Below are 23,128 nucleotides of genomic sequence, written 5' to 3' on the forward strand. Positions count from 1 at the left end.
CTTCCCAGGTGCCCAGGTGGCCGGCAGGGGTTCGAGGCCTCAAGTGGGTACCAGCCAGTAAGCTCCGCCCCTGTCCGGCTCCCGCTCCCAGTTTCCTCTTTCCCTTGCCCCCAAGTCCCGGGTGGACTCGAACCCGCTAAGACGACAGCGATGGGGTGGGCGGAGGTTAGTGGGGGGCTCGAGGGTCGGGAGTCTCCGCAGAGCCGCGGGTCTTGCAGCTTCGAGGCGCCGGGGTGGAGCCAGGGGCGGAGCCGGCGGGCATCTGGAGGGGTCGGGACTCCCGGAGAGCCCGACCCGGAGAGGGACCGAGGGCGGGCGAGAGGGACGAGCCTGCCCGAACTGCGGGCGGGGCGGGGCGGGTCCAGGGCCCGGCGCACCGACCCTCCGGGGAGGCGCCCGCTGCGGGGCGTGGGGCGGGGGGGCGCAGCCCCGAGCGGGGAGTCCCGCGGGCGAACCGACAGCGCGGGGCCCGGGGCGCGCGGGGCTCCTCCGGGGCAGCGGCCCGGCCCGTGAGGTCGGGGGTGGGTGGGTCGGTGGGCCCTCCCCATCATCCCCCTCCCCGGGGCCCGGCGAGCTGGAAAAATAAAAACAGCGACCCGTGCCGGGCGGGGGACAGAAGCGGCGGCGGTGGCGCCGCCACGTTCCCGGCCCGATGTCACACGCACACCCGGGGCCGCCGCGGCACGGTCCGGCGCGGCCCGTCCACGCGCCCGGGTGGGCGGCGGGGGGCGGGGGCCGGGGGCGGGCGCGGCGCGCGCGGGGGAGGGAGCGGCAGACGCCGGCGAGGGACGCGCGCGGCGGGCGGCGCTGGGGGAGCCCGAGCGCTCCATGAAGCCCCCCCGGGGCCGCGGACGGGGCGCTGTCCGGGGGAGGCTGTCGGGGGGTCCCCGACATCCATGGCTAGGCGGGGGCCGCGGCGGCTCGCTCGGAGTAAGTCGGGGTTGGGGGCGCCGGCGCCCGGAGTGGGGTCGGGGCGGCCCCGGGGCCTGAGCGGAGCGGGAGGACAGCGGGGAGGGGGAGGCCCCGGCCGTCTCGGGGGTCCCTCGGCGGCGCCTCTTCGGAGCGGCGGGAGCCGCCAGCCCCGCGCCGCTCGGCTCCGTGGCTTTTTTGGAAACTTGCAAATGTTTTCGTAGAGAGAAAGAGAGCGAGCGCGAGCAGGGGGAGGGGAGGGAGCGAGCCAGGGAGTGACCGAAATGGAGCTGGGGCTGCTGCAGGAGCAGCGGCCGAGACCCGGGAGGTGCGCCCGCCTGACAGGCGCGCAGACGGACAGACGGACGGGCGGAGGGACCGGGCCCGGCCTGGGATGCTGCGGAGGGGACGCGCGGGTGGCGACCGCCCGCCGGGCGGGACCGGGCGCCCGAGCACTTAGTTGTCGCTCCGAAGTTGGGATCGCGGAGCCGAGCCGCGCGCCCCCCGGCTCCGCCCCGCCCAGTTTGCCCCCCTATTTGCTCCCGCGGCAGAGCTAAAAATAACAGCCCGCTTCGCCCCCTGCAGACCACGACCCCAACCCCTCCCCCGCCCCTCCCCCCACTGGGCGTGGGGCGAAGCCACAGCTCCCAATTCCCCAAAAGAGAGGAGGAGAGGGAAAAAAGAAAGAAAGAAAGAAAGAAAAGGCGGCGCGGAGGGGGGGCGGGGGGTGGGAGGCGGGCCGGGGGCGGGGGGCCCGGCCATATGGATGTGATTTCTCCGCTCCGAGGCAGACGGGCAGCTCCGCAGCGCTCGGCGCCCGCCCGCCGCCCGCCCGGCCCCCGGCTGCCTCCCTTCCTCCCTCCCTCTCGCTCTGCTCTGCGCCCGTCCGCTCGCTCGCCCTGGGCGCATGGGCCCCGCGCCGGGCCCCGGGGCCTCGGGCCGCCGGGCCGCCGGGGTCCCCTAGGCCGGAGCGTGGGCGGGGCCGGCCCGCCTGACGCAGCTCTGAACCCCACTACCACCACCACCACCACCCCCAGGGCCGGCGACGGCGGCTGCCCCGAGGGACAGGGCCCTAGGCGCTGGCGATGGGGGCCGCCCGGATCGCGCCCGGCCTGGCGCTCCTGCTCTGCTGCCCGGTGCTCACCTCCGCGTACGCGCTGGTAAGTGTCCTGCCCGCACCCCAGCACGGGCTGTGGGCTCTCTCTGGGGTCCCCCTGTCGATACCCCAGGACTGTGGGGGGCTCTCTCTGGGGTCCCCCCTGCCCGCGCTGCAGGACAGGCTGTGGGCTCTCTCTGAGATGCCTGTGCCGGCACCCCAGAACAGGCTGTGAGCTCTCCCGAGGGTCACCCTGCCCACACCACAGGACAGACTGATCTGATCTCTTCTTGGGGTTCCCTGCCCGCACCCCAGGACAGGCTGCGGGCTTCCTCTGGGGTGCCAGGCTTGGGAGTCTCAGTAACCTAATTTGGGTGAAGGTTCACTCCAACTGTGAGTCCTCAATCCCAGCTCGTTATCTGGCGGTGCCTGGGCTGTGACTTCCTGAGGTCTCCCTGTTCCTGAAGGCTGTGCTTGGGGTCCCAGGTCATGACATCTGTGGTTGGGGCACCCCTGACTTCTGCTTCTATGAATACTGCTGGCTTGGTGTCCATCCCTGGAAGATGAGCGTGGTCAAGCAGAAGACTGGTATCGGGTCCCTCAGATTGGCTTTGGGGGGCCCTGGACAGCAAGTTTTGTTTGCGCTCTGCCACACAGGGCTATGGGTCTGAGATCAGAGTCACCCAGGCTGGGTGGCAGGACGCCGGGGTCCCCTCCAGCCCTCACGAGGACACGCATGCATGGACATGCACTCATGCCCAGCTTTACCCAGAATGGAAGCTCTTTGCCCTGCAGAGTGAGTGGAGCGTGGCATGGGAGTCCTCAAGCGGACGCTGAGACATCACAGAACAGCACTCCGGTGAGGGTGGGAACCCCCAGAAAATGGGAGACACCAATCCCCCTAGCCCAGCCTGCATCCTCCTAAGAGTGGGGGCCGAGAGGCACAGAGGGGAAAGAGCCTGGGGAAAATGAGGCAAGAAGAGAAGAAAAGAAAGACAAAGAAGTTTGGGGATGGGAGCTCCCCGGAGCAGGAGTGGATGGAGCCAGAGCGGCACGAAGGGAGAGGCAGGGCTGGAGCCGGGAGGGTAGCACCTTCCTAATGTGAGGACGGGTGTGCGGGCTCCCCCCTCGGGACCTCGTGCTGCTGAGCAAGCCGTCTGCCCGAGTGTCTGACTGCCAGGATCCCAGGTGAGGCATCTGCCTTCTAGAGAGACAGGCTGACTGGCAGGCAGCCTCCCCCCCACCCCCCCATCGGCTCCCTGCCCGGCAGAGCCCTGGAGTCCCTGGGTTCCCGGAGGCCTTACCCTGGGCCCAGCCGCTCCATGTCTCTGTTTTCCCGTCTGCCAAAAGACCACCGAGAGACAGAGACTTTGCTCTGAGTTCCCCGGTCTGAGGCAGAGAAGTCCAGGGATGAGAGCTCTGCTCTGTGGGACCTCCCCAGGCCCAGAGACATCACACTACACAGACTTACATTTGGATTCATAGCAGTTCTAGGGCTGGGAGATGAGTCGAAGGGCTGCGCACGCTCCGCATGCGGGAGCCCTGTGTTGATCCCCAGTACCGCATGGCTCCTGAGCACCTCTCGGAGCAACCCCCAATTCCCGCAAAAGAAAAAGAAAACAGCAGTTCTATTATTTTTTTTTTTTTGCGTCACACCAGGTGATGCACAAGGGGTTACTCCTGGCTCTGCACTCAGGAATTACTCCTAGCGGGACTCAGGGGACCATATTGGATGCTGGGAATCGAACCTGGGTCAGCCGCATGCAAGGCAAACGCCCCACCCGCTGTGCTATTGCTCCAGCCCCAAAAACAGCAGTTCTAAGTGCAGGGTTTATGCCAGGACCTAGACCCCACTGTCCTCTCTGACCTTTCCCAGTGACCCTCCGAGGTGAGTGGACCGGCCGCCTGTGGGCCTGCAGAGACAGGTAGGGAGAGGGGCTGGTGTCCTGGGTATCTGTCAGGACAGAGCTCTGTGGGGCTGTGTGAGTACTGAGCCCACTCGTTTGTTTGCACATGACTTGCAGGAGCGCAGGGGTGTGTGTGTATGTGTGTGTGTGTTCGCGCGCACTTGAGAATACAGAATGCAGGGTCTGTTGTGTTCTAGGTTTTCTTTTCATAAATATTTCTGGGGTGGTTTCTCCTTTTTTCTCGGCACTTTATCAGATGTTAACTAAGATCCGGAGAGACAGCTCAATGGGCTGGGCACATGCTTTGCACACAGGAAATCTGGGTTTGAGCACTTTTACCCCATGGTCCCCCGAGGACCTGCAGCACCCCTGCCCCAGAACACAGAGCCTGGAGTAGCCCCCCTACGCAGCACTGGGTGTGGCCCCCAAACAAAAGCAAAACAGAAACCTCCTATTAACTAGTTCAGCTCCAGCATCTCTGAGGCAGGTTCCACTGTTGTCCCCGCCTTCTAACTGACCTGAGACATATCGCCAATGGGACCACTATTTGCTGCCTGCCAACTAGTGCCGAGTTGTGTGCCTCTGTACATAGGATGCGGGGATACGGATCCCCAGGACCCCACACCGATCTCTGGGGAGGCTGAGACGCGTGCTGAGAATTTGCCTGGCTGCCCTGGTCCAAGGCTGCAGGTGAGGAAGGAGCAAAGATGCCCACAGCCGGGTCTGCCTTGGTGAGGCCCCTCTGGCTGGACGTTTAGGTCCTGAGTACACCGGACCTCAGGGCCAAAGGCGATACGGCCAGAGGGTCACACAGTGCTCTGTGGGTCCCCTTGGCTTGGCTGGAAACACCCGAGACAGAGCGACCAGCCCCTCTCCTTCCCCAGGGACTGCCCCTTGCACCCAGCTCTGAGCTGGTGCCGCCAGTATGCTGGCACCAAACCCCCAGATCTGGCACCCGCAGTATTCTGGCACCAAACCCGGACGCTGTCTGCCTCGCTGGCTCCAGGACTAGGCTCCCATCTCCACGAACCAAAGCATGTCAGGACCAGGGAGGGGGTTCTAAGGGGCTGAGCCCTGCTTTGCTTGTGAGAGACCGAGGCTGGATCCTGTATCCTGTGGACCTGAGCAGAGAAGCAAGTGTCGCTGGGGGTTAAGGGGGAGTAAAGTTCAGAGGAAAGATCGAGCCTAGATTGTGAGTTGGGGGGGCAAAGAGGCAGTCCCTGGGGATGCCTTATCCAAAGAACACCCTCTCAGCACCAGGGGAGAGGCTGGAGAGCAGCAGAGGGGCAGGCTAGAGTGCAGAGAGGATGCCCGGGATCAGACTGGACAAACTCTGGTGGCCCGGAGTGTAGGGGTCCCCTCCCAGCCTGTGCCAGGGGTGGCGTGGTCACCAGGATCCCCAGAATGTGTTGAACTCTAAGCTAGAAAGTCATGAGAGATTCTTCGTCTGCCTGGCCACCCACCACCCCCCCCCAGCCCAGGAGCCCCACCACTCAAACCCCCGACTCCCAGCTCCCAGCTCCCTCTCCAACACAGCTGAGGCCCCCAGTCTCCGCTCTGGCTTCTCTTTGTCTTCTTCAATAAAATGCTTCTGTTCCTTTCCTTTTAGCTTGTTTTTCATTTCATAACTTGTGCTTGGAAATATTCTTATAAAAGAGTCAAGTAATAGAAATTAAAGAGAGGCCATCTTCACTATTCTCAAGCCTCTTCCCTGACTTTGATCTTTATGTTTTGTTTTGTTTTGCCTTGTCATTGGATCACACCCAGCAGGTGCCAGGATCAAGCCCGGGGCCTCATTCATGTATAGCATGAGCTCCAGCACCTCCCTGCTTTTTGGGGAGCGGGGCACACACCCAGCAGTGCTCAAGGCTGACTCCTGGCTCTGAGTTCACGGACCACTCCTGGCAGTCTCGGGGGACTATGTGGGGTTCCAGGGATTGAACCCAGGTTGCCACGTGCAAGGGAAGTACCCTACCCAGTGTAACTAGCTCTCCAGTTCCTGAGTTTTAGCCCTTTGAGACATATCCCCAGTCAGAAAAAAAAAATTTTTTTTGAAAGTCTGGTGGTGGGGCCAGAGTGCATGTTTTGCATGCTGGAGGTCCAGGTTAGATGCCTGGCACTGCCTGGTCCCCCGAGTTCTGCTTGGGAGTTCTCCCTGAGCAAAAGGCGAGGTGTGGCCCCAAAACACGAAAAGTCTGGTAACTGAAGGTCTCCCAAATCCTTTCTGTATGTTTCCTAAAGATATTGTTCTGGAACCATCTAGATATGATCTGTGTTTTTTGCTTTGTTTTTAAATCACTGGTGTCAGTAGGTCTCTGCCTTTTGCTTTTTTGTTTTCATTTTGGTTCTTTTTGGCCACACCCAGATGTGCTCAGGGCTCATTCCTGGCAGTGCTCAGGAGACCTTCAACAGTGCTGGGGATATAACCAGGTCTCAGCTGTATGCAAGGCAAATGCCTAAACCCCTCTCTCTCTCTCTCTCTCTCCCTCCCTCCCTCTCCCTCTCCCTCTCCCTCTCCCTCTCCCTCTCCCTCTCCGTCTCCCTCTCCCTCTCCCTCTCCCTGCTTTTCTACTTAAAGCTTGTGATTTGGAGAGCTTCACATCAGTCTAAATTTATCTTTTTATTTAATGCTGCATAATATTCCAAAGCCTGGGATTCATTAAGTAGTTCCTAGGAATATACAATTAGAGCATTTCTGAATAATTTTCATTTGTATGTTTGTAATTCTAGACCGTGGCAGGGACACTCCTTGGAAAACCCTGTTGTCTCTGTGTGACCATTTCCCCGCAGGGTGGCTGGAGGTTCTGTCACTGCTGGCTCTGCGAGCACACAAGGGTGTTCTTTTACTGGGACAGCTAAATCTCACCCTCAAATTCCCGTGCCCTGTTCACACTCAGAGCAGCGGGAGTGGTGACCAGGTGGGTCTCCTGCCCACACACAGCCTCTCCCCTCCCCCCCACTCTGTCCACCCTCACCAGTCTTACCAGTGAAAAATGGTGTCTTTTGTCATTTTAATTTGCCACTTACCGGGAGCTTTTGGTCTTTATAGTTGGTTTCTTGTCCACCTCCTAAGAGCTTGCCGGAGCCATTACCCATTTTCTAGGGGTTATTTGTCTTCTTTGTATTGATTTGTTGAAGCTTTTTATATCACCTGCCCTTAAACACCGTCTCCAGCGCCCCCAGCTCTGGGAACCGCCTGCCTGTGGACAGGGCAGGAGGAGGGGGCCGAGCCCTCCCGGGATCTTGGGTTTTCTTCGGAATGTTTTAATGAGGCGTCAAGCAGCCTCCCCCAGATTCCTGTTGTGGGCCTTCTGGGGACACTCCCTGGTCCGGCCACCACATCAGGAAGGCAGCTCTTTCAGAGAGTCCCCGGGAAAAGGAAGGGGGAGGGCGGTTGGCAGACCCCGAAAATTGTCTGCAAAATATAGTGTGACGGGGAGAGGGTGCAGTTCTGCTCAGTCACAAAATTTAAGAAAAAAAAAAAAAAAACATCAAAAACCTCCCAGTGCGTAAGAACCCCTCGTCTGGAGCCAGCCCTGTGCCGGAGGCAAGACCCGGCCAGATCCTATTCTGCTGACCAGACTCTGGTCAGATTAGCCACAGCGGGTCCCTCAGCCCAGGTAGAGGCCACAAGGGAAGGTCCCACCTGGTCCGAGCCGCCAGCTCTGCCGTCCGGGCTCCAGCCCCCTGCCAGCCCCGGGCGTCCGCGCTGGCCAAGGTGAGCAGTGCTGGAGCCTCCCCAGCCCGAACACAGACCGCCTGTTCAGGAGGGCCGGCCGGGGGTGTGGGGGGAGAAATCAGCACTTGTCAGTGGTGGCGGCCCAGCAGGAGTGTCCCCGGCAGGGAGCCCGTCTCGGCCTGCATGGGCCAGCCGGACAGACGGCGGCACGCCGGGCAGGCAGCAGTCTCCAGCCAGCTGGCGTGGGGACTCTGAGGGGGGCCAGCCCAGGCTCCAGTGTGCAGGAAGGCCAGGAGGTCACCAGGGAGTCTGTGTCCTGCTCCCATCGGGGGAACCCTCTCTCTCTCTCTGGGTCTAGCTCTCCTCTGCCCCGTTAGAATTCTGCCGCCCTCCCCCCCGCAGGTCACCTTGACTTTGACCTGCACCCCTAAATTGCCTCTGTGGGGGACTCTCTTGTTTGGTACAGCAAAACTTCAGGCGTCTCTGGAAAGGGTTGCTGAGGCTGGCACCTGGGGCCCCGACCTGCTGCTCACTTCCTCCTCCTTCTTTCCCCTCCTCCTCTGGGGCCGTTACTTGTTACTTCCGGTCAAGCAGAACTTACTTCTGATGTAGTCGCTCGCCCCTTTTCCTGTTGTCAGGTGGGGATGATGTGGGAAGGGAGGGGGGTATTGGTAGAGTTCCAGGGCGGGTGAGGGGTGGTGCTGGGGTGGGAACAATAGTACGTGAGTTAGGGACCCAGTCTTCACATGCACCCAACCCCAGTTTGATCCCTGAGCACCACCCCTGAAGGTCCCCAAGCACGGCCAGGGTGCCGGGGTAAGGGCAGCACTGTGTCCTCTGGCCCTGGCATTGAGCTGCCAGCCTGGCTGGCTGAGAATTGTCAGAAGGGGCCCCAAGCCCCCTGAGCACTGTTTGCAAGCACCCCTCATTTCCACACACACACACACCCTCCCCACCCAAAAGCCCTGGACTCCTGGCCGGAGTCAGCAGTCAGAGGGACACTCAGATGCAGGAGTCTGGGCACCTCTAGGGATGCCCACCGGGCAGAGGTGCCTTTTCCAGAGGTGCGCAGAGTGGCTGCTGCAGGGCCGCAGGCTGGTTCAGGCAGAGGACAGAGGAAGGTGCCCAGAACAGCGAGGTCAGCAGCTGAAAAGGGGGAAAAGGGTCCCTGGCTTTCCACCTGATTTCCCCTAGAGTCGGGGATTGGGGCCTGCCGGGGAAAACAGGCCCCAAATGTGTGGAATTTGGCAGGAAGGGGAGGAATTGGACCCATGGCAAGGAGCTGGGCCCAGAGTGCCTCACTCCTCTGCCGGCAGCCTGGACATGGCCACCTCAGTTGTCTTCAGCCCCACCCCACCATCCTGTCAGCCCCAGCTTCAGCCGTGCCCTCCGTGGGGGGAGTCACTCTGGGCACAGAACCCCAAGATGCAGCTCGCCAGCCCCCCAGGGGGAGGAGCCAGCAGATGGCTTTTTTCTTGGTCCTGGCTTCTGAAGTCAGGAAATGAGAAACACATCCGGGACTCCGACCACACACTCCTCGGTGTGCTGGGACAGCAGCTCCTGTGTTTGTAAACAACACACGGGCCACAGCCCCCACCTGTGTCCTGCCTGGTACCAGCTCCCAGGCTGCCTCTTACCTGCTCCCCCCGTGCAGGGCCAAGTCAGGCCGCACCCACCCCTGCATGATCCCCCCCCTTGCATCATGCACATGCATGTTCTGGGCGGGGGGGGGGTGTGCAGGTGATGGGGGGAAGCGTAGGCTGCAGTGGGGGCATCTTGAAGCAGGTGAGAGGAAACTGGGTCATGACCCAGAGTTTCCTAAAAGGTGGGGTGCAGGAGATCTGGCGATGGTGCCAAGGCTGGACAGCCCCCCCACCCCCCGCCGGTGGGTATGGATCGAGTCAGTCCTGCTCACAACCCAGGTCCCTTTGTCCTCCCACCAGAGATCCAAGATCCATGAACTCTGGATCTAAAATACGAGCCTGGGGCTGGAGCAATAGTACAGCGGGTAGGGCGTTTGCCTTGCACATGGCCGACCCGGGTTCGAATCCCAGCATCCCATATGGTCCCCTGAGCACAGCCAGTAGTAATTCCTGAGTCAAGAGCCAGGAGTAACCCCTGTGCATCGCCAGGTGTGACCCAAAAAATAAAAAAAAAAATAAATAAAATAAAATAAAATACGAGCCTGAGAACTCTCAGGTGCTGGGCAAAGACCCTCGAGTGCAGGGGAGAGGGAGACAGCAGCCCCAGGCCTGGAGGACAGTCAGGGCAGGGCTCTTCCCCTCTTTACTCCCTGTTGATCCTTCTTTTCCACACAGGCCGAGGATAGACCCTTTGACCCCTCCCCCAGTCCAAGCCTGGGGGGCCCTACAGTGACCTTGAATCATAGCACCAGCTGAGCAAGTTGCCTAGAGTGCAGTCACTGGGCTTCCCAGCCCCTGGAAAAAGCACCATGTACCTCACCAGGAGCCCCTCTCCTCCCCCTCCCTCTCCTCCCTGGGGCCTCCTGTGTGGACCTGGTCACCTGCCTACCCCATGCCCTGCCACTCTGGGTCCCCAGCCTCCTGCCACTCAGGGGACCCCCATGTTGCCTGGCAGTGACCAGAGGGGGCAGCCCTGACCTGCTGCTGGGGAAACAGCCAACCTGCTTTACCTGGGCCCAGCCCTACCCAGGCTCTCTGTGCAGTCCCCGCCCTTAGTCCTCACAGTTCTGTCACGAGGGCCAGGGAGAGTGCCGAGGGCTGGAGCACATGGTCTGCATGTGGGAGTCCTGGGTTTCACCCAGCACCTCATAGTCCCCTGAGTGCCACTGGGAGTGACCCCAGCACTTCCAGGTTTGTTACCCCCTCCAAAAAAATAAGTCCTGGCCTATCCTGATTTTATAGGGGGAAGACTGGGGTGCATGGGGTTAAGCAGTTTCGCTGAAACATAGAGCCAGTCTGTGGTGGCCACAGCATCTCCTCGGATGAGAAGGTGGGGGTGGGGGGCGCATGCAGGAAGGGGAGCCACGTGCCACGTCCCGGGGAAGTGGAATGCACCTGGTCCAGAGCTCCCCCGCTCCCCAGGGAAGCGCCTCCTTCTCGCTGTCTCGAATCTCCCTTGCTACAAGGGCACTTCTGCCATGATTGGGTGACAGGTAAATGAGTCCTACAGTTCAGGGAGGTGAAAGGAGCGATATTCTCTGCAGACAATTGAAGGAATGGCCATTGGGAGCTAATGGGCCTTCCCAGGCTCACCATGGAAATGAGAAAAGATAGGGTGTCACCTCTTGGCCGTGCAGAGGGTGAAGGAAGGCAACAGCAGCAGGGAGGTAAACACCCCGGGCCTGTGAGGGGACCTGATGGTGAGCTTCTGGTCTCACCCAGGTACCACGTGGATAGTTTCAACCCATAACTGCATGTGGCGACGCTAAGCCATTAGCCGAGACCCTCCCCGCGTGCACATCCGTGGCTGACTTGTCTACTGCAAGGGCAGGTGTATCTCTCTAGCTTCAGAGGCTGAAGGAAGCCTTGGTCAGTCACTCAGGCACTCTTTCTACGGGAAATTGTGGTGCATCACTTATCTCGAGAGGGATGGAGACAAAAAAGGAGAAAGAGTAGTGGGGAAGGTGGTGTGGGCAGGGAGTAAGGACTCAAAGGGGCAAAGGTGCTGGGAGAAGTCATGGGGCTGCTGGCAATTTACCATGGTGCTAATGTCTTTGGTAGCAGTGGTGCTGGTGGTGGTTGCTCCGGAGGCCCTAGTGCTGCACTGGTGGTGCTGAGGACGGTGATGAGATTGAGGGTCTGCCAGCGGGGGTGTGGTCATGGTCTATCTGGTAATGGTCGTTAAGTGCTCGTGGTGGTAACAGCGCTGCGGCTGCTTGGTGCAGCCGGAGGCAGTGCCATCGGATGGTGCGGTGCTGCTGATGCGGGTGACGGTGGAGACCGTGGTGGTGGTGGTGGTCATTAAGGGAGGCACCAGGTGCCGTGGTGGCGGCAGTACGGTGCTATGACAGGGAATAGTGTTGGACACGGCAGAGACGTAGGACTCAGAGCCCTCAAAATCCTGAACCCTGATTGCCAGAGGCACAAAGAGCACATCCCATGAGCCGTGGGACAGACCCAGGTTGTCTTCTCTCGAGTCCAGCCCGGGCAGCTCCTTCTGCCCCAATAGCCTCGCTGGGATATGGGAAGGGGGAGAGTAGGAGAGCTCGGACCAGCATGGAGCACACAGGAGTCTGCTCTTCCCTGGGGGAAACCAGGGGCTTTGGGTGCAGCTCGGACTCCAGAGAGAGATGCACGGACACCCGGACAGGACACCGCCTAGCAGGGCACCTCACGCACACCCCTAGACACACGAGCTTGGCCCTTTGCAGGTTCCCAGACACCTCGACTCCCTTCCCAGATGAGCATACTACCTCGCCCCCACGGCCCCGTGCACACACCGGCCATGTGCACGGCTCCCTCGGGCGGCCCCGCTGCTCACATGCCTGCGCACAGCACACGCGCCCGCCTCCGTTAAGTGAAACCAGCAGAGCCTGAGACCGGCCGAACTGGAGACTCCTTGGCCCTGGAAGCCCTTGCCGCTGCCACCAAGAGACGCGGTCAATTAACTTCTCCCTGCAGCCAGGCTCCCTGACCAGCAGGCAGGCCGGCAGCCCGCCCCCACCCGCCAGTGTCCGCCCATTCCCCGTACTGGCCTCTTTTCTTCCCAGCCTCCTCCTGGCGCTCCAGCCCTGCAAAGCCCTACGCAGATGACCAGCCCCGGGCTGGCCAGGGACATCTTGAGGACGCAGCTTTGCCTGCGGAGAATCCGGGGGAGGGGGGGGGGAACGAGGCTGTGTCCTGCTGTGTCATCCAAGCGGGCATGGCCCTGCCCTGACGCTGAGGAGTCTTTGGGGACATGGCCATGTCCTGGGGACCTGAGAGGTTGCATTAACTATCTGCTTGTGGGTTCCACTCAGGGGAGTGTCTGGGCTTGGGCATAGTAAGCTGTTCCCGGATGCCGCCACCCTCGGACACTCCTTCACCTCCACCCCCGCTCCCAGCCCCCAGCCCCTGAGCCTCTAATAACCAGCCTCTAACTTCCCACCATGAACCTCCTGTCCCCTGCCTGAGTCCTAGGCGGTGGCCGCCAGTGCCCAGGGTGTGCTGGTTGGAGGAAGGGAAGGAAGGGCTTTGCAGGCAAAGGGGGAGGGCTGGTCACCAGAACACAGGGTCCGCTGGAGGAGGGGCTTCAGATAAGCCAGGGCACTCTCACCCACAGCCCACACAGGGGTGCCCCGCCCACCGCACCACTGGCCAGAGGCTCCCCATACTGGCCCTCTGGGGACCGCAGGAGTGGGAGGGGCTGAGGCTCTGGGCATTTGCTGGAGGAAACAGTGGGCAGGATGGAAATCAGTGACTCCCAAGACCCCCCCAGCCCCCCAGGACACCAGGATGCGAAGGAACCCAGGTCGGGACTATTTCCCCAGAGCTCCCCACTCTGCAGCCTCCTCCCCACCCAGGTCCCCAGCAGGCAGCCAGGATCCTGGGACATTCCATCCCTTCCCATGGCCCCTGGGGAAGGGCTGCACAGAGAATAGCAGCGGCTACAGCCCCTGGGTTACGTGCGGACAGGCAGGGGGACAGCCCCCTCCCCCCATCTCACTCGGGTCGGGTAGGGCAGCCACCCTACCCTTCCGAGGACAGTAAAGCAGAGCTGGTTAGGGCAGATGTCCCGCATTCCAGAGTCAGGGAGGCCACGGTGGCTATGGGACTTGTCCCTGAGTCTGGAGAAGTCCCACCAGAGGTCTGACTTTTGGCTTGGTAGGTGGACGCGGATGACGTCATGACCAAAGAGGAGCAGATCTTCCTGCTGCACCGTGCCCAGGCCCAGTGTGAGAAGAAGCTCAAAGAAGTCCAGCAGAGGCCAGGTGGGGGCGGGGGCGGGGGCGGGGCCTGCGTCTGCGGGGTGGGGCGGGGCCAAGAGAAGGCGGGGCCAGGGGGGAGGTCAAGTGAAGGTACCAGGCCCGGGTGGGAGCAGGTCAAGGGGAGCCAGGTCAAAGTGAGGACCCAGAATTTCAGTGAGTCAGCGCACTCAGAGACCTGCTGAGCCAAGGGGGCGGGGGGTGGGGGCAAGTGGGGTGTGTGGGAGGTGAAATAGCTGCATTCAACCACCCTGCCATCCCCATTGGCTTAGAGCTGGTGAGAGAAGTCAGGATCCTGAGCACTGATCAGGTGTCATCTCCAGTGGGGTGGGCTGGGACAGCTTCCCGGAGCAGGAGATGTGCAAGGGAGTTCCAGAAGGGACACGACAGAGGCTGTCCACAGTCAGGAGACCGAGGGTCCCCGGGGCTGGAGGGGGAGAAGGAATAGAGGAAATAGGGGCGAGTATCTGACTTGGTCCGTCGTGGGCCCCTGGGGAAGGAGCCCCTGCCCCTGTGAGGTTGCACTGGGAGTTCCCCCAGTCACGGTGTCTCCCCCCACTGCCGTCTCAAGCTGGTTTCTTCATTGAGTCCATTTCCTGAGGGCAGAGGCAGGGCTTCGCTGACCCCCGACCAGGCTCTGATACCTGGCTCATCTCAGTAGCCGGGAAGCAGCCCAGATCCCAGCTGAGAGCCACCCTGCAGCGGGTGCCTTCCCTGCTGATGCTTGGCGACCCAGCGCCAGCACACAGTGGCCCCAGCCCTGTGGCACGTGGCCTCACGTGGCCTGTGCAGTCACAGCCCACCCACGTCAGCTCCAACAGCGACTCCCTGGTCCCCAGTCACATCAGGGGAGGGGGTTCAGCGAGGCCTCCTCTCTCTGGGCCGTAGACCCAGTCCTCTTCCTGGTCATGGAAGCCTGGAGGCTCACCCCCGGCTCTGTTCGCAGTGGAGGCCCTCTCCTCCTGCTCTGCCCATTCTGCTGACCCTCGGGGACAGCAGGCACAGAGGGCGCCGCCATGCCAGCCCCAGGGCCTGCCCAGTGAGCTTCCCACTGAGGCCACACACCTGACATGGGAGGGTCTGGGAGCCCAGGAAGAGAGACCCCAAGCCTGTCTCCGGTTGCAGAGACACGCTAGGCCCCAGCTCAGATGGAGAAACTCCAGGTTCCCTCGTGGCAGCTGTGAGCCCCGTACCCTAGTGCTCTAGGCCAAGGGATGACAGAGGTAGACTTGGGGGCCCACCCGTGACTGTCTTGCAACTGTCTTCCGCACACAGGGCCTGGCTTCCTGCATTCTGTTTCGCCTCCCGGTTGCCATCACCCCTGTCTACTTTCTCCTTGCGCCCCCTGGTGGGACCTTTGCCTCCTGCACGGGCTCTGGCTGGGACTCCTGGGCGGGGAGACGCCTCTGCCCACGCTTTCCTCTCAGCCCACTCAGTGACCCCACACCTGTAGGGTGTGCGCTCCCACCTGAAGCCCTGGCCAGCAGGCCCCATCCCCTCAGTGACTTCTGCTCTTGGCAAGCACGTTACCGACGATAGCCCTCTTCCTGGCCTGGCACCTCTGCAATCCCAACAGCCTGTGGTGTCCACAGGTTAGGGGAGAACCTCCACCCTACAGAGGGGTGTCTGAGGCAGGCGGGTGCCCCGGCCACCTGCCATGGCCAGGCTGAAACCCATTCCTACCCTGGTGTCTCCAGCCAGCATCATGGAACCCGACAAGGGATGGACATCCGCGTCCACATCAGGGAAACCCAGGAAGGAGAAGACGTCCGGGAAACCCTACCCTGAGTCTGAGGAGGACAAGGAGGCACCGACTGGCAGCAGACGCCCAGGTACATTCGTGCTTCCACGCACCTCTCCGCAACAGTGGCAGACCCGCCCGGCCCCAGCCCTGTCCCCGGTGGTGACTCGGGGGTAAGGAGGCAGGTGAGCTGGCTAGGCTGAGCCCTGGGAGCTGTGGCAGGGACCTCATTCGCCACCACCGCAAGAGTGAACCAGGGCTACAGCCCCTCAAAGAGAGAGATGGCACAGAACCCCAGGAGACAGAGGGACTGGGAGAGATCTATGGAGACAGAGACACATAGAAACATGTGGCCCAGGGCTGAGAAGGAACCAGAGACACACAGACAGAACTGCGGAGAGACAGCATGAGCTGAGGGCCCCAAACCTTTTGTCACCAAGTCAGAGTGAGGTGGGTCCTACAGAGCAGCTGAGGGGGCAGCCATGAAGGGATGGGGCCAGTCCATGGGGGACAAGGAAGGGAGAAGAGAGGGAGGGAGACTCCGGGCTTTGTTGTCCCTCGGGGAGGTGAGAACAGACAAACACGGAGCCCAGGCTGCAGCCACAGGCCCGGTTTGAACCGGCTGGGTGGGCAGCAGATTCCAGATGGGCCACATCTGGGAGGCTGTGGTCACCCTGTGGCTCCCCAGGGACCAGAGGGAATTGTGGGCCTGGCCAGCCGGGGCTGGGAATATGGTGCCCGGGACAGAGAGTCTTTCACCAATCTGGGGCATGGGGTGGGTCCAGCCAGAAAGGCAGCTTTCCAGGGTGGCTGGAGAGTGCTGTGGTTGGACCCCTGAGGGGGACCGAAGCGGGTGGGAGCAGGCGGTGGCACATGGACAATTCAGTGGCTGGGGACCCTCGAAGGAGCTGTGAGGCTGGGGCCCCAAAATGGAACAGCATGCCACCCTGCCTTGAGACCCACCTAGATTGAGGGGATTACATCTTTTGCTGGAGTCCGACAGCAGGTGCTTGGGCAGGGCATCGGAAGATGGCAGCAGCTCAGGCAGGTGTGGTCAATCCCAGCTCCCCAGGGAAGGAAGTGAGGTGCAAGGAGGGGGACAGGTGCCTCATAGAGTGTCCAATTGACCCAGGAAACCCAGCTATGCCTCCTGACCACAGACCCAGGCAAGGGTCACATCAAAACTCATCCTCAGCAAAGTCAGTTTAGAAACCTACCCCTCTCCACGACCCCTGGAAAGTGGAACCGAGAGAGAAAGGGGCTGAGGCTGGGGAAGCTGCTTGAGAAAGTCAGGGCCCAGGGCTGGATGGCTCCAGCAAGTCACTCACCTCACCTGGCCCCTGCCAGCCAATCCAGAAAGGAGGGTGAGCGTGGTCCCTGCCCACAGAGACTAGGGTGAAGTCTGCGAGCCAGGGGGCGCGGGTACAAAGGGGCAGAAGGGCTCTTCACATTCTGGAACATCTGGATTCTCCGGTCTTGGGGTGCATCTCTCCCTGAGAGCCGACAGCACAAGCATGTTCACCCCCACAATTGTCTCTCTGGACACAGGGCGCCCCTGCCTTCCTGAGTGGGACCACATCGTGTGCTGGCCACTGGGGGCACCAGGAGAGGTGGTGGCCGTGCCCTGTCCTGACTATATTTATGACTTCAATCACAAAGGTAAGGTGGGCTGGGGTGGAAGGGGGGCCTTAGAGCGCAGGGCTTCAGGGCCTCAGCCTGTTCTGCCTGCCCTTACCCCTTCCATGCACCTACAGGCCATGCCTACCGGCGCTGTGACCGCAACGGGAGCTGGGAGTTGGTGCCCGGGCACAACCGGACATGGGCCAACTACAGCGAGTGCGTCAAGTTCCTGACTAACGAGACTCGTGAACGGGTACAAGCCTTCCCCTTCCCCAAACTGCCTGGATAAGACTGTTCGTGCCCCCCACCCCCATGGTGACCCCTGACCTAACCCTGACTCCTCTAGTAACCTCAGCCTGGCCTATGCCCCATAACCTGATGCACACACTCAAGTCTCAGTGCCCTGAGGGTGTCTCCTCACCGTCACAGGAGGTGTTTGACCGCCTGGGCATGATCTACACCGTGGGCTACTCCGTGTCGCTGGCCTCCCTCACCGTGGCTGTGCTCATCCTAGCTTACTTTAGGTGGGTGGGGCATGGTGGGAGGAGGCGGGGCATGGCGGATCAGAGGCGAGGTGTGATAGGAGGAGGTGGGATGGGGGCGGAGCATGGTGGATTGGGGCGGGGCATGGTGAGAGGAGGCGGGGTGGGATGGGGCGGGGTATGGCAGGTCAGGGTGGGATGTGATAGGAGAAGGTAGAGTGAGGGCGGGGCATGGCGGATCAGGGGCGGAGCATGGTGAGAGGAGGCGGGGCGGGGGCGGGGCATGGTGGATCCGGGTGGTGTGTGATAGGAGAAGGTGGGGTGAGGGCGGGGCATAGCGGATCAGGGACGAAGCATGAGAGGACTCGGGATGGGGACAGAGCGTGGTGGATCAAGGGCCTGGTGTGGTGGGAGGAGGCATGGCATGATGTGCGGTGAGGGGTGCAAGGAGGTGGAGTGAGGGTGTGCTGGGAAGGGGGGAGATAAGACACAGGCATGAGTGGTTGATGGAAGCCTAAGGATGGAAGAAGGTAGGGCAGGGGCGGGGCTGGGTCTGGCTGCTAACCACTCCCCCTCTTGGGGTCCCACCCCTGCTGCTTGTTCCACTCACGGTCCCACTTCCTGCCCACCCACGGTGACGTTGCATGCACTGTAGGCGGCTGCACTGCACTCGCAACTACATCCACATGCACCTGTTCCTGTCCTTCATGCTGCGCGCCGTGAGCATCTTCGTCAAGGACGCGGTGCTCTACTCAGGCGCCACGCTGGATGAGGCAGAGCGCCTCACGGAGGAGGAGCTGCGTGCCATCGCCCAGGCACCCCCGCCACCCGTCGCCACCACCGGCTATGTGAGTGCCCTCTCGGGTCGGGGTACAGGACACCTGCTCACTCCAGCTTCGTGTGCACCCTACAACTCCATCCCAGCCCCCGCATCCCTGTCTCCTGTGACCGCTGGCCCTGGGCCACCCACGCCCATCTCAGTGCCCCTCACACCCTCCAGCCCTGCTGCCAGTCCCATTTCCTGCCTCAGCCCCGTTCTCCGAGCCACCCCACCTCTTCACCTGGCCTCCTGCCACTTGTGTCTGCCGCCCCATACCTGCCCTGGCCTGCCCCTTTTGTCAGCTTGCCTCACTTTCCCATCTCCCCAGAACCCCCACATCCCCAGCCAGCCCTGTGTTCCCAGACACAGGCTCTACCCCTGGCTAACACTATCTGCTCTCCTAGGCGGGCTGCAGGGTGGCGGTGACCTTCTTCCTTTATTTCCTGGCCACCAACTACTACTGGATCCTGGTGGAGGGGCTGTACCTGCACAGCCTCATCTTCATGGCCTTCTTCTCAGAGAAGAAGTACCTGTGGGGCTTCACAGTCTTCGGTTGGGGTACGCAGGCTTGGTGGGTGGTGAGGTGCGGGCAAGGTCGGGGCCCTGAAGAACAGGGTCAGGTGGTACTAGATGGCTCGGGACCCACCCAGTACACTGGCCCCGGACCTGTCCATCCTTTGGGATGCTGAGCCCAGCCCAGGCTTGGGGCTAAAGCTCAGCTGGAGGCAGACAGACAGGATTTGGGGCTCATCCCAGGAGAGGGAGTTGGGACTACTGGAACAAGGCTCAGCTCAGGGAAAGGTGGTACAGAGGCTGGACTCAAAGCAGGAGCACAGTGCTTACAAGCGTAGCATATATAGTGGAGCATATATAACTTATAGTATAGCACTTGCTGGCTTAATCCCAGCATCCCGTATGGTCCCCTGCACACAGCCAGGCAACCATATGGGATTCCTGAGTGCAGAACCAGGAGTAACCCCTGAGCATCGCTGAGTGTGTCCCCAAAACAGACAGACAATCCCCACAAGCAACAAGGCTCAGGTTAGGGTCAGCAGGGGATCTCAGGTCAGAGGGCATGGCAGGAGTTGGGGTCTTGGAGTCTCTTCATTCCTACTTCCCCACCTGTCCCCTCAATGCAAGTAGCTTTCCCTGGAGGTTGCAGCCCTGCCCGGGGCCCGGCCTCTCGAGCCTGCAGGCTCTCATATCCTCCCCCCTGCAGAATGGGTGGCTACTCTGACCCCTGGGCTCTGGGATAGAGTTACTGATAATTGTCCATTATTGTTGGCAGCTCCCAAACTTGGCCTGGCTCCGGGGCAAGGGGCCAGGCTGCCGAGGGGTGGGCCGAGTGGCTGCGGCCCTCCCAGGCTCAACACCCAGCAGTGCTCTAACGTCTAAGCACCCCCTCCCTGCTCTTGGCCCACCCCCGGGGACCTGGACCTCACCCACCACCCCCATGGCAAGCCAGAGTCGGGGAGTCCTGGGCCTGCTCTCAGGACTGGCGCTGGTTCCAGCGCTAGAGAGTGCTGGGGCAGAAGCACCCCGTCTGGGGCACACGCAGAGCTGTGGCCTGGGCTGTCACAGCTTCCTCTCACTGTAGAGCCAGGCCAGGCTCTGCTTCTCCCAAGGGAGCATGGGGCTCCGGATGAGCGGTGTGTAGGGGGGCCTGGGGCTCCTTCCCAGTGAGAAGCTTACCAGCAAGGTGTTCGTTCCGCCTGAGATGGCTCAGCCCTGGTTCCCCTGGACAGGTGGCCCAGCCTAGGACAGTCCCCGTTTGAGTCGCCTCATGCGTGGGGCTTAGGACCTTGGAACTGGGTGGGGACAGGACAGCCCTGGGGCAGAAAACTGCCCCCTCCCTGTAATGATCCCCATCCTGGAGAGAGCCCCTTGGTGGCAGGGACCGCACTGGGGCTAAAGTTAAGGCCGCCTTGTCCTCAAAGGTTCTGATGGACATGCCTGGCACTGTGAGAGCCATGGAATTGAGGGAGGGCAGAGGGCTGGGGGGAGGCAACCCGGGGGCAGCTGGGGGACCTCAGGGATGGGAGGAATGAGGAGGGTGAAGTGAGCCATCCTGGCCGACCCGCTGGGCAGTCCCTCACACACTGACCCTCTGTGTCCACAGGTGTGCCTGCCATCTTCGTGGCTGTGTGGGTCAGCGTGAGGGCCATGCTGGCCAACACTGGGTAGGTCTGGAGCAAGTTTGGGTTCAGGGACTGGGTTTGGATTCAGGCCAGAAACACCCCTGCACCCTCTTGCCATGGGAAGTAAATAAGAGGAGCGCCCGGTGCGTGGCGTTCAATAGACCCTCCTCAGCGTCCCCTCTGTGGCCCCTCAGGGTGGTGAAGTGGCTCCCAAGAGGGCACTGGGGGTCGCCTCCGACCCGAGCACCCCCATACTGTTCTCTGGGCCCCACAGTCCAGTCCGTGTCAGAGCAGGCTGGCTCAAGGGCCTGGCTGGGCTGGCATGGGCTGCTCAGGGAGGGGCCAGCAAGGGTGGGGCTGATGCCGCAACCTCCCGCAGGTGCTGGGACTTGAGCTCCGGGAACAAGAAGTGGATCATCCAGGTGCCCATCCTGGCCTCCATTGTGGTGAGCGGGGCGGGGTGGCCACAGGGCTGGGTGGGCATGTGACCCCTGGCTTCCAGGGACCTTCCTGGCTGATAGGAACTTCCAGAGGCCCCCACTAGACCCCAGGACCAGAATACTAGGGCCCGAGGGCCAGTGATTCCCCACCCCAGTTCTGCTAGGGAAACACAGTTTCTAAGAGTCCCCTGGAGATGGGGTGGCGGAACAGCCTAGGCTGGGTGGCGATGGGCGGGTCCCCATCCTTGCCCCCGCCCTGCTGGGGTGCAGCCTGGAAACGCAGCCCTCCCTCATCCCAGCTCAACTTCATCCTCTTCATCAACATCGTCCGGGTACTCGCCACCAAGCTGCGGGAGACCAACGCCGGCCGCTGCGACACGCGCCAGCAGTACCGGTGGGTGAGCCACACTGCCGGCTCCGGCCGGGTGACGGCGCCACACACACACACACACACACACACACACACACACGCTGTCTCCGGGAAGGGCCCCACACCCATCCTGGCTGCCCCACCCGGCTGGCCAGCTTCCTCACCCTCCCCAAGCCACCCTGAGCCTCAGTTCCCGGGGCCCTGTGAAGGGGAGCCAGCCCAACCCCTCAGAGGGGCTCTCATGGGCCGGGCCTGGACGAGCTGCAGCCTGAGTGTGCTGGAGGTTGTGGGGTGAGTGCCTTGGGTCCGAGGGCCAGCACAGGAGCACAGGGCCCTGGGACAGTGCGACTGTCACCTGTGCTCCCCTCCAGGACCCCTGGAGCCCCAGGGCCATCAGTGTGCTCCTCCGCTGGCAGCCAGAGCCTGGACCCCCCATGGTGGCCCAGCAGGTACGGGTGGTTGAGGGGCCGGCCAGGCACTGACCCCTGCCCTTCCGTGCAGGAAGCTGCTCAAATCCACGCTGGTGCTCATGCCGCTCTTCGGCGTGCACTACATCGTCTTCATCGCCACGCCCTACACCGAGGTCTCAGGGACGCTCTGGCAAGTCCAGATGCACTACGAGATGCTCTTCAACTCCTTCCAGGTGTGGGGCCTGGCGGGGCGGCGGGCTGGGCGTGGGGTGGGCTCAGGGGCCTGACCCACCCCTCTCTCCCCACAGGGATTCTTTGTCGCCATCATATACTGTTTCTGCAACGGCGAGGTGAGGAGGTGGGCGGGGGCAGGGAGGAAACGGGGAGCCCCAGATCCTGTCCCCCTGTTCTTCTCCCTGGTTCTTTGGTCCTTTGAGAGGAGGGACCTTGTGAAAGCAAAGAGGTTCATCTGTCCAGAGGGTTCCAGCTCCGGGTCTGTCGGGGTCTAGAATCTCGGCCATAGGCAGCTTCTGGATCTTTCCAGAAGCTCAGCCGCCTCTGGGGCCAGTGGGAACTCCCTGGGTGTGTCAGTGACCTGAGGGGGACAGCGTTTCACCAGGCCTTGGAATTGCCCAGTAACGGTGTCGTGCCTGTTTCCGTTCAGAGCTGGGTGTGACAGGACAGGAATGTGGGTACTGCTGAGGTTGGGGGGACAGGTGGCAGAGGGCCAGCCACACCTGACCGCCCACCCTCCTACTGCCATTCCAGGTGCAGGCTGAGATCAAGAAATCTTGGAGCCGCTGGACACTGGCCCTGGACTTCAAGCGCAAGGCCCGCAGCGGAAGCAGCAGCTACAGCTACGGCCCCATGGTGTCCCACACGAGTGTGACCAACGTGGGCCCCCGCACGGGCCTCGGCCTGCCCCTCAGCCCCCGCCTGCTGCCTGCCGCCACCACCAACGGCCACCCCCGGCTGCCTGGCCTTGCCAAACCAGGGGCCCCAGCCCCCCAGACCACCCCCCCTGCCCTGGCGACGCCCAAGGACGATGGGTTTCTCAACGGCTCCTGCTCCGGACTGGACGAGGAGGCCTCTGGGCCCGAGCGGCCCCCGGCCCTGCTGCAAGAAGAGTGGGAGACGGTCATGTGACCAGAGTTGGACCTATGGACAGGAGGGACCAAGGCATGGGTGGCTGGAAAGTTTCCTGCTCAGGGCTGTGGCCAGGAGGACAGACGGCAGGAGGAAAAAGAAAGAAAAAAAGAAAAGAAAAGAAAAAAAGGGAAAAGGATGCGGTGTGGTCTGAACTTAGGGGTGGGGTGGGGGCTCACTCCAGCAGGGGAAGGGCCCGGAGTCAGGAGAGATGGGGTTCTCACCTCAAGAGGGGCCGTCTAGGTACCTGGGCCAATTCTGGGGCTGGGGGCACCGTTCACCAAGCCTCCTGTGGACAGTAACAGCTTTGGGTACAAGGGGGAGGCGCTTCCTGTTTGTTCACTTAAGGGGGTGCAACGGGGGTGGGGGGCACTTCCTGTTTGTTCACTTAAGGGCATGCAACGGGGGTGGGGGGCACTTCCTGTTTGTTCACTTAAGGGTAGATTTCCAGGAGGGACACTGATTATTGATCCTGAAAAGTGA

The 23,128-nt window shown here is 61.8% G+C and overlaps 1 protein-coding gene across 5 annotated transcripts; it reads left to right on the forward strand.

Annotated features, from left to right (window-relative positions):
* Positions 1–780: 780 nt before the first annotated feature.
* On the forward strand, positions 781–22,760 carry PTH1R (parathyroid hormone 1 receptor). 5 transcript variants are annotated; one of them, XM_055135707.1, is made up of 16 exons: positions 781–930; positions 1,947–2,069; positions 4,505–4,602; positions 13,382–13,484; positions 15,176–15,310; positions 16,768–16,878; positions 16,974–17,092; positions 17,269–17,363; positions 17,977–18,169; positions 18,546–18,699; positions 20,261–20,321; positions 20,659–20,725; positions 21,019–21,113; positions 21,591–21,732; positions 21,808–21,849; positions 22,268–22,760. In XM_055135707.1, the coding sequence occupies exons 1-16, from the start codon at positions 897–899 to the stop codon at positions 22,643–22,645; spliced, it is 1,950 nt and encodes a 649-aa protein (XP_054991682.1). In that variant the 5' UTR covers positions 781–896; the 3' UTR covers positions 22,646–22,760. The 5 variants fall into 5 exon arrangements, with proteins under 5 accessions (XP_054991682.1, XP_054991683.1, XP_054991684.1 ...); XM_055135708.1 differs by lacking the exon at positions 4,505–4,602 and having other exon boundaries at positions 795–930; positions 22,268–22,759; XM_055135709.1 differs by lacking the exons at positions 781–930; positions 1,947–2,069; positions 4,505–4,602 and adding an exon at positions 6,687–6,830.
* The last annotated feature ends 368 nt before the right edge of the window (positions 22,761–23,128 follow it).

This window comes from Sorex araneus, chromosome 4 (assembly GCF_027595985.1).
Source record: "Sorex araneus isolate mSorAra2 chromosome 4, mSorAra2.pri, whole genome shotgun sequence".
In the NCBI taxonomy this organism is placed as follows: Eukaryota; Metazoa; Chordata; class Mammalia; order Eulipotyphla; family Soricidae; genus Sorex; species Sorex araneus.